General features: G+C 39.9%; 1 protein-coding gene across 1 annotated transcript; it reads left to right on the top strand.

Annotated features, from left to right (window-relative positions):
* The first annotated feature begins 6,846 nt into the window (after nt 1-6,846).
* On the top strand, nt 6,847-11,069 carry LOC139450868 (inner centromere protein-like). The gene is made up of 4 exons (XM_071232704.1): nt 6,847-7,084; nt 7,229-8,413; nt 9,700-10,703; nt 10,764-11,069. The coding sequence occupies exons 1-4, from the start codon at nt 6,847-6,849 to the stop codon at nt 10,917-10,919; spliced, it is 2,583 nt and encodes an 860-aa protein (XP_071088805.1). The 3' UTR covers nt 10,920-11,069.

Below are 11,069 nucleotides of genomic sequence, written 5' to 3'. Positions count from 1 at the left end.
TCACTTTGTGCAAGTGGGTCCAGATCTGATCTAGGCCATTGAGAGGACATAACAGTGTGCCACTTGTGGGGTGAAGGAACAGGAGTGTCCTGTTGTATATTCTCATTTCAAACATGAACGTTTAAGACTTGTAGGGTTGTACAAGCAGTAAAAAGCTAAACTATGATTCAGTGTACTGATTTTACCGAAGGTGGTAGCTTCAAGCCTCTTAAGACCATGGTAAATAAGAAGAGAGTGTCTAGTCCAGTCATTTAAAACCACCATAACATGTGTATTTTGAATTTTCTTGTGTGGAAAACAATTGTTCACTGATGGAATAGAATGAAGGAACACATTTTAAAAAAAAGTAATGTGCTTCAGTATAAATGTTCCATTTGAAATTAAGTGCCCAGTTTGTTACGACATTGCCCATAGTGGATATCTTCAGTATGTATATATGCGTGTGCACGCACAAGCACACGCACACACACAAAAAAGTAATAATATCATTACAAGCAAATGCTCACCTCTGAAACTGTTCCTTTATTTAATTCCATTGGTGGACAGAACGCTACATGAACACAAACCGATTAAATGCCCATGTTAAAAAAGCTGAAGTGAATGCCAGAGTATGGAAGATGTAGCCAGTAGACATGGTACATAGCACCAGTAGTTAAAAGTGGGCAGTGAGTTGCTGTTGTCTTGAGATGTCAATCACATATAATTTGTAAAGAAGTTTGACGTGTTGTCTTCAGTTTATTATGCTTTTGAACACTAACGAGACATTATCTCAAAACTTGCGTTTTGCTCGATCTGATTTGTATTAATATTCTCTTTCAAAAACTTGTTTATAGTGTTATTCACACTAGTTACTGAGAATAACTGAACATGCACAGCTTCACTTGTATCATAGCATCCATCACAGACAATTGACCTGTTATTTTCCTGATAATTGGCTTTGAATGTAAATAGAATTGTTATTGTTACAAAATGTAATTATCTGTTTTAGGAACACCTGTTTTACTTGTTTTGGGTAAATGTATGTGTACAAGTCTTATTCAGACACAAATACTTTTGAGATTATGTTGAAATTGAATATTCATGCTCTTTGACACTGCAATCTTTAAGGTGTATTTTAGCTGAATGTTAGACATATTGGTAATGACCTAAATTGTGTGGGTTTTTACTTGACTAATGAACACTATTATGATCAAGCCTATACCGTTGTACACGCAGCTGGGTTTCATTTTCCCAAATAGATATCAAATAACTCCCCACAGACCTACGAGATTTTTAATGGAAGTAGAAACATAAATGACTTGGATGCAACTGGAAATATAAGACACCAAGAGGGCTTCATTATGAAAGATATTGTGATCCCAATATGTTGTATGTAAATAGCACAAGAGCCTCTTTCATAAAGGTATTTTTTCAGTGGGAAGAAAAACATCCTCCCATCTGTGTATGGTACAGTAGCAACAATAAATGAATTGTATGGTCAGATATGACTGTAAATTTTGAAGCTCTTTAAAAACACCTTAGTATTAAAAATTTCAGCTTGTGTCAGGAGACATGCTAAAAATGAAATGTGTTTCAAAGATATTTGTATGTCAAGTCATCTTTGTTGATGTTTTTTTTTATCTAAACTTTGGGAGGGTACCCGGGGGTACAGTCATCAATGGTGTTGCTATTTGCTGTGCAGAGTTGTCCCTTTGGCACACCAGAAACCAGTGAACATGAGTTCGAATCCTGGTTTGTCCCGACTGGGTTTCTAGGTTTGTCAGCACCATACCCATGCTCAGGTTTTCGCAAAAGTTGTAAACATATGAGACCTGCATCTCTTCTGGCTTTCCTCCCACATCAAGCTGACAGCCCGTGATATATAACTTGAATACTATTTAAGAGGTGTTAAAACACTTTCTCACTCAATCTTATCATTCCTGATTAATAAGCTATTGCATGTCCTACATATTTGTGTAATTTTCATGAAGTATTTTCTAAGGCTTTTGATTTCAGATGAAAGATTCTGTCAAGCATGAGTACTTACTATCATTGTGTATCCCATTTTAAAATCATTTGTAATACAATATTTCATCTAATGTGGTTGAAGCGAATGTGTGAAGAATGTTTTATGTATGCACTAGAGTGACTGAATGGAGTCCAACACCTTCACAGGAAATGGAACAACAGATGAAGTATCATTTTGGCTATCCATGGGATGTGCAGTGAAAGATGTCAGTTAGGTATCTGCATGGGAATAACCAACTTGAACTTTAGTGATGTTGCCGATTTCCAAATAATGATTAATGTAAGACATTCATCATGAAGGTCTCAATTGAATTTATGTCAAATAATTTTGCTATAGTTGCCGGCCCTGTACAAAATCTGCAAGTCCACCAGTAATAAAGCTTCAAGTGAAATATCTGCCTTGTTTGTTTTATTTATTATCATACATATCTGCAATGGTTCTGTCAAAGCTAGAAGTTCCTTGCAGCTGCATGGTATTGATAGCAAATGGAAAATAATTTGTCTGAGACTTGGTGAATGGGCTTTTGTGCCTTTGCAACGAAGTCAGAAATGTCAGACTAAATTTTAATGCTTAGACTCTGACAACATTATTTTGACAGAAACAAACCTCTCTATTCAAATTGAAAAGGAGCCCCAGTGAGATGGGAAATTCAGAATTAGGGGACTTGCTTCATTTAGAACTTTTGCATTACAATAAGTCGGGGTGGAAGGAAAATAATATGGTTCAGGGATTGTATAATATGGTTCAGGGATTGTAAGACTGACTACTTTAGTATGCCTCCGACACATACTATTTCATTGAGCAAATGAGAAAAGTGTTTTCTAAATGTCAGCTTTTCTCATCCATTCACTGAAAAATTGTATTTGTCACAAAAGTTTTGATATTCATCATTTTTTATACTATGCAAGGTTTTACAGGATTACAATTCTTCAAGTAAGAGACAAGTGCAATATTAAGTGGGCCAGCAGAAGTCACAGATATGCACATACATTATCCAGTTGTGTCTTCTGTGTTATATTTCCATATATTGTATACAGAAACAGCATCAGCCTCACAGAACTATTTGGACATGCAGTTTGGATTGTGTATTATTGCTGAAACAGTCAATATATTCGTGTAGGACATGACATGTAAAAGCAGACAAAGCAAACGTCCAACATTTATTCATGAAGCTACACATGGTCGTGAGGTATTTAATAACACTTTAATAAATATTTGTGGTAAATTGTCACAGAAATTGAGAATATATTCATAGGAAAACTTGATACAGGACTAGGTTCTAACTGATGGTGTACATACTGATAGAATGCTACAAAGCTTTAATTCAATATTACGTTTTTGTCCCTGATTGAAAATTTTTCAGTTAAGCTGTATTGTACACAACAAAATCTGGTCTGTGATGTAATTTGGGGGGTTTAGAAAGATTATGTAAAGATTTGTCGAGAAGTTGGTCAGGCTGCTTATTTGGAGATCGAATAGGGTTACACTATTATGCTAAATCACCAATAAGTGGAGTGTGAAATCTACTCTCTTTTTTGAGATGACATAATACAGTTGACCCCTAAATCTGCCACAGATCGTAGTCCTTCCATAAGAAATACTCATACATAATATAATATCATAGTTGTCATAAGTTATTCCTGCAATTCCCCGAGTTTATCACCTTTCAGGTGAAAATATGATAACTAGTGAGGTGAGGTGAAATTGGGTTTAACGTCGCGTCCAAGATTATTGCACTTATATAGCGACGTGCATGCACGTGTATGTGGCTGCTTGTACTAGTCCGGACTGATGCCGATTTATAGTGCTTGCTCACTGAGATACCATGCCGCAGTTTAACATGAATACCCCACTCAGACACAGTATATTGACTCCGAGCTGACCAGTCCTTGCTTTAGCCCCTTAATGCCGAGTGCTAGGCAGGGTAACAACAAGTACAATCTTTTAACGTCTTTTTGTATGGCGCAGCCCGGGATCGAACCCTGGACCTTCCGCTCTCCGGGCGGACGCTCTACCACAAGACCACGGAGGCGGTCTGATAACTAGTGAATGTGAGGATTGGGATAAATGTTTGGTGACCAGGCCCAGTTAGATATTTGGACATTTCAGATAAATAGCAATAGCCTTAAATGTGCAAAGTTTTATGCGAGTTAAAAGAGAAAACACAAGTTTCAAGACAAAGCACCTGTTCTGTTTGTTGTTAAATGCCACTCTGAGCAAATTTCCAGCTATATGTCAGAAGTCTGTCAAAAATTTAGTCTGGACCAGACAAGCCAGTGATTGACATGAGCATCGATCCACGCAACTGAGATACGATGACATGCATCAACCAAGTCAGAAGTAAGTCTGGTCACCCCATCCCGTAAGTCGCCTCTTCGGACAAACACAGTCATCTTTTACAGCAAACATGGGTTGCTGAAGACCTATAATATCGACCAAGCTCCTTCCCAGCGCATGACACCTTCATCACAGACTCGGTAACATAGTATAGCGAGCTTCGCGTGCCGGCTATCACTGTGAGGAGCTTCAGTGTCGACTTACTATAGGACAAGCAGTGAATCAAACGTGCCCAATAGTGTCATATGCAGAGAAAGAAAAATGTAAGAATAGCGATATGGAAGGAGTTGATTGCTTTTGTACTTGGTTGTTATTCAGAAATATTTTGTTTGTTTGACAGATTGATAGGGCTCCGTATGGTTCCGTAACTTCCGCTTGGGTTAGCTTGATTGCGCGAAGGCTAAAACGATCTAAGCAAAACGGCACGGTTTTTACGAAACGACCACGGAAGGTCAAGCGAAAACGGCACCGTATATATGAGTGGGGTATTCATGGTAAACTGCGGCATGGTACCTCAGTGAGCTAGCACTATAAATCGGCATCAGTCCGGACTAGTACGAGCAGACACACACACGTCACTATATAAGTGCAATAAATTTTGGACTCAACGTTAAACCCAATTTCACCTCCCCTATCAGAGCGTACAGCCCCTCATCATTCAGACCAATGGTGCCTGTGATCATGAGGGGGCACGGGTGGCCCAGTCGTCTAAAGCACCGCGATTCTCTGTGCAGAGTTGCGTCCCTTGGACATGCCAGAAACCTATGATCATGGGTTTGAATCCCGGTTCACCCCGATAATGTTTCTAGGTTTGTCAGCACCATACCCGTGCTCGTGGGTTTCACAGAAGTGGTAAACGTCTGAGACCCGCATCACTTGGGGCTTTCCTCCCACATTAAACTGACACGCCGTGATATAACTGGAATACTGTTAAAAGCGGCGTTAAACCCAACTCACTCACTCACTCACTGTGATCATGAAAAGGAAAAGGAAGCGTAAAACACACTATACTCTGACAACATTCATATTTTGTGAATAGTTTTCAAACTTTTCAAGGTGATGTCATTTGAGTAGGGAGTGGGTCAAAATGGCCTCAAAAGGTAAAGACAAAACGACCACAGAAAATATTCAGAAAGGACACAACCTATTGTCAAAATGGCCCCCCAAAAAGTCATAACAGCGTTCGAAGCAGTGGTTCAGGGACTGCAGCTTGTAGATGAAGGCCTTATTTTGCAGCTTCCTGAAGACAGGTCTGATGTGTGATGGCCATTTTGACTTTACCTTTTGAGGCCATTCTGACATGAGGCTGTTTTGACTACAACCCCTTGAGTGCAGTGTAAGTTTACAGACAGGACATTGTTGATGTCACTGTTTATCATGGATCTTTTATTTCTAAGAATATGGGTGCGATACATTGTTAAAGGTATCCCCTACCGGTATGAACAAAAAATTAAGTTTTGATTCAGCCATCCCTCAAAATTTCAGCAATGTCGTCTTGACTGTTCAAAAATGGGGTACGTTAGAATATATTATACCTTCTTGAAATGGGACGAGTTAAAATTGACTACCCGGCACATGGTACCGTATCAGACCCTACCCAGTTCCCTGTTGTAGGTCTCATACAGTGGATTATCCAAGCTACCCATCCGAGACCGCATATAAAAGCAACTGTAAATATAATAAATAATGCCAGAGACAAGGCATTCTTTATTATATGGAAATATCTTTAATTCTCTTCTTCCAAGTTCTTATGAATATGACCGCCTCCGTGGTCTTGTGGTAGAGCGTCCGCCCGGAGAGCGGAAGGTCCGGGGTTCGATCCCCGACGGCGTCATACCAAAAGACGTTGAAATATGGTACTTGTTGTTACCCTGTCTGGCGCTCGGCATTTAGGGGCTAAAGCAAGGACTGGTCGGCTCGGAGTCAGTATACTGTGTCTGAGTGGGGTATTCATGTTAAATCGGCATCAGTCCGGACTAGTACAAGCAGCCACACAAACACACACAGGTACATGCACGTCGCTATATAAGTGCAATAATCTTGGACACGACATTGAACCCCATTTCACCTCACCTCACCTCTTATGAATATATATATGTGTAATCTTTTAACATCACATTTGCAGATTTCTTTGGGTGTAAACTGGACACCTTATAACAAACTGACGGATATAACGAACTTACTTTTTTGGTCCCGACTATTTGCTTTAGTTATGCTGTTTATATGCTTTTAACAAACTGCGGTTATAAAGAACTATAATTAGTAGTCCCTTTGAGTTCGTTATAACCATACTTTACTGTATGTGTAATTTTTTAACATCACATTTGCAGATTTCTTTGGGTGTAAACTGGACACCTTGAGTGAAAGGAGAAAAAAACGGCCGGCCAAATTTAAGGCCATGGGGCTTCTGCAGAAGAGCCTTAGAAACTAAGAGGGCAAAGAATCTAAGAAGGTGTCTACTAAGCAGAAGAAAAGGGAGACCATGTAAACGGGACTTACATATGGCTGCTGCCGGAAGAGCAAGAGGCAGACCTCGTAATCATGACTCACAAGCGGCTCCTGTAGGAAGGGCAAAAGGTCGAACTCGTAAACATGACTCACATATGACTGTTGCAGAAGGAGCAGGAGGGAGACCTCGTGAACATGACTCACATATGACTGTTACAGGAGGAGCAGGAGGGAGACCTCGTGAACATGACTCACATATGACTGTTACAGAAGGAGCAGGAGGGAGACCTCGTGAACATGACTCACATATGATTGTTACAGGAGGAGCAGGAGGGAGACCTTGTGAACATGACTCACATATGACTGTTACAGAAGGAGCAGGAGGGAGGCCTCGTGAACATGACTCACATATGACTGTTACAGGAGGAGCAGGAGATGGACCTTGTGAACATGACTCACATTTAGCTGTTGTCAGAAAAGCAAGAGGTCGACCTCCCAAAGAATATCCATTTCTTTTAATAGAAACAATACAAGAAGAAACAGTAGGTATTGATAAGAGCAATCCAAAGAAACAATCTCTTCTGAACAAAGGAGCAGGAAGAGGTAGGCAACTTAAAGATTTCCCAGTTGCCCCGTTAGTGGAAACGCCAAAGAAAGAAACAGAATTGGAGAATGACATGAGCTGTCCAAAGAAAGAACCCAGGAGACATGTTGAAAAAAAGAGTCCAAAGCAAATAGATGGACAAGCTAAACAAACAAATGAGAAACTGTATAAGTATGAACCTCTATTACAGTCAGAAGAGGGAAGATGTCAAAGAGCATCTTGTTCAGTTAAAACTGAACCAGATACTGAGTCAACTCCTGAAGCAGGAAAACGAACAGTGAATGAAGAGACACAGAGAGATATCCAACATTTCAATTTCCCAGTTCTTCCTTCACTGGAAACACAAAAGACGGAAGCAGAATGCAGAAAGAGCAGTCCAGAGAAACAATTTCTTCAAACTTCAGGATCAGGGAGAAAAAGAAGTGGATCCTGTCACCTGACGCCAGATGTTCCGCCAGAGTGTAAGAGCAGGATTGAGACGAGTGACCAGCCTTTTCAGTCGGGAGTCCTAATGGTGCATGTGTATCCCGATGAAGCAGAGTCTTGTCTTTCCAGAGGTCCTGGGGGAAAAAAGAGTCCTTACCGAATAAATGACCAAGCAAAACATACACTGTACAAAATTGTTGTAAAAGAACCCATATTAGGGTATAGTGGGGAAGAACAACAGTCAGAAGAGGGAAAACATGAAGAAGCATCTTGCACAATTAAAACTGGACCAGACATTGAATCAGGTCCTGAAGTGCCCCGAAGAGTCCTTGAAGCAGGAAGAGAAACTGATCCATCTCTGCAGATGGTCATGGGTTCTATCCCTATGAGCACCAAGATTAAAGCAGTAAAACAAGCTGGAGAAGAGGGTCCAAGAAGTGGTGGAAAACAGAGAACCAGAGATTTGACTGCGACAATTCCTGTTTCAAGTGCCAGGAAGATAACCTATAAACAGGTTAGACCACCTGGAGGAGTGCAAGTAGCAGAAGAGACTAGGGGAAGCAGTGGAACAAGGGGAATCATAGTTTCAAGTATTAGTTTTCATTGATGTATTTAACTCATATTTATTGTTGAGAAATATTGACAAGAGACAAACGAAAACAAGTACAGAAAAATATGTTTATAACGAACATGCTTATAACAAACTGACGGATATTACGAACCAAATTTTTGGTCCCAGTAATTTGCTGAAAAGATGTTGTATATATTAGGGCTGTTATGATTCACTTGCATATTTGGTGAATCGAACCGTATCCATTCATGAATTGAATTTGTTATTCGTGGTCACTGGAATCGAATATTTACGAATACGCAGTCATGTGCACTTACATACCCTGTACCTAAAAATATCCATAAGAACATATAACATTCAAAGATGTCTTTAAAGACAACACTCATATATTTAATTTGACAGTATTGTGGTCACTCGTCTTTGTCGTATTTGAGCAGATATCAGTACCTGGATAAGTGCAGTATGTGAATGTATAATACCCTATATTAATAATCATCAAATCATGTCAAATACTTTATGTTGTTATTTTTCACTGAATACAACAAATAATACATCAACTGCTGACTTTTTATTGTATTCATGAATAGATATTCGTATTTGTTGCAGCCCTAGTATATATGCTTATAATGAACTACCGTTGTAATGAACTAAAATTAGTAGTCCATTTGAGTTCACTATAACCGTAGTTTACTGTAGTTTGAAATGTTTGGGTATTGGGTAACATGATGGTTTGATGTTATCCTGACTGTTTTTATATTCAGTGACCTCTGTTTTAGGGTAGGACTACTGAAGATTATTTCTCTGGTGCAGCAGGTGTGCCTGTATGCAGTACTCTGCCTATCTTTGAAAACAGTATCATTTGGTTAAGCTGAATATTTCATTTTGATAAGTGACAGCCATTTCCTTCTCTAGTCATTCCATCCTGTAACCCTTGTAAAATCAAATTGAGAAAGCCCCTCTCAGTTGTTAAGTGGTAGAACGTGTGCCTGGAGAGCGCAAGGTCCAGGGTTTTGATCCCTGGCAGTGTCATCCCATTAAAAGATGGTACTTGTTGCTACCCTGCCTGGCACTTTCCATTAGGGGCTTAACAAGGACTGGTCGACAAGGACACTTTGTCTGAGTGGGGTATTCATGTTAAACTGCGACATGTTATATCGCATTATAAAATCATTAAGCGCTAATGATGCATTGTGAGATAGATTTATGAATCTTCTTATCATGTTAAATACTGTGGGGTTTTGCTTGTTGGTTGAGTAAGATAACATTTTTAGATGGCTGTAATGAAATTTGACTACTTCATTCCAGAAATAATTCGAGGCAGGGTTTATGGAAACGAAGACCCAACCCCAAATAGGGAAAGACACAGGGGAAGACCAAGAATAGAATCTACTCTAACTCCTCTCCGAAGATATGAACAAGCAAAACAGACAAAAGAGAAATTGTATACAGTTGTTAAAAAAACCCTATTAAAGTCAAGTGAGGGCAAACCATCACATTCAGAAGTGGCCCGAAGAATGTTTGAAGCAGGAAAACAAATAGATCCCTCGTTAAATGGTTTTTGCAGGGGTTCTATCCCTTCAAGTTCATGGCATAGGGCTTTTACACCAGCTGCTGAAGTAAAGCAATCAGAAGACATCCCAAGGTGGGATGGTAGAGAGAGGGGCCTTACTCTATCAAGTCTTATTTCAAGTACCCAGAAAAGGACTGCTACACAGAAGGAAGTACAACATACAGTTGTAAAGAAAGAACAGATTATGGTACAGGAGGAAGGTGAAGAACAGTTTGTGGTGAAGCCGGATGTAGAAGAACGGATAGTGGCACAGGACGAAGGTGAAGAACGGTTTGTGGTAATGCCGCAGGTCATTGAACAGGTTGTGGCACAGGAGGAAGGTAACGAACTGTTTGTGGTAAAACCGGAGGTAGAAGAACAGTTTGTGGTAAAACCGGAGGTAGAAGAACAGTTTGTGGTAAAGCAGGAGGAAGGTAAAGAACAGTTTGTGGTAATGCCACAGGTAGAAGAACAAGTTGTGGCACAGGAGGAAGGTGAAGAACAGTTTGTGGTAATGCCACAGGTCATAGAACAGGTTGTTGCACAGGAGGAAGGTAAAGAACAGTTTGTCGCGAAACTGGAGGTTAAACAGACTCTGGTCCAGGAGGAAGGTGAAGAACAGTTTGTGGTAATGCTGCAGGTAGAAGAACAGATTGTGGCACAGAAGGAAGGTAAAGAACAGTTTGTGGTAAAACAGGAGGTAGAAGAACAGTTTGTGGCAAAACAGGAGGTAGAAGAACAGTTTGTGGCAAAACAGGAGGTAGAAGAACAGTTTGTGGCAAAACAGGAGGTAGAAGAACAGTTTGTGGTAAAACAGGAGGTAGAAGAACAGTTTGTGGCAAAACAGGAGGTTAAACAGACTCTGGTCCAGGAGGAAGGCGAAGAACAGTTTGTGGTAAAGCAGGAGATAGAAGAACGGATTTTGGTACTGGAGGAAGTACAAGATAATATTGGGAAATTAGAACAGACCAGTTGATACCAGTGATTGATGATGTCATTCCAACTACTTTCAAAATTTCTGTTTATAACCTGTAAATTTTTATCATCAGTTGTGTGGCAGGTCAAGTGTTTCTTTTAGTGACCTGATTCAGGTATGCTGTCACAGCATTGTTTGGAATTCTGGTAA

Source organism: Haliotis cracherodii, unplaced genomic scaffold, assembly GCF_022045235.1.
Source record: "Haliotis cracherodii isolate W230 unplaced genomic scaffold, xgHalCrac1.p SCAF_8, whole genome shotgun sequence".
NCBI lineage: Eukaryota > Metazoa > Mollusca > Gastropoda > Lepetellida > Haliotidae > Haliotis > Haliotis cracherodii.
The sequence above is the reverse complement of the archived record's forward strand: the minus strand, read 5'-3'. Positions and strand labels throughout refer to the sequence as shown.

Excerpts from the sequence above, each read along its gene's own strand:
- LOC139450868 (XM_071232704.1), top strand. The coding sequence starts at position 6,847 with ATGGCTGCTGCCGGAAGAGCAAGAGGCAGACCTCGTAATCATGACTCA. Across the intron at positions 7,085-7,228 it reads AGGAGCAGGAGGGAGACCTC|ATGGACCTTGTGAACATGAC; the intron begins GTGAACATGACT and ends GAGGAGCAGGAG. Across the intron at positions 8,414-9,699 it reads AAGGGGAATCATAGTTTCAA|AAATAATTCGAGGCAGGGTT; the intron begins GTATTAGTTTTC and ends ACTTCATTCCAG.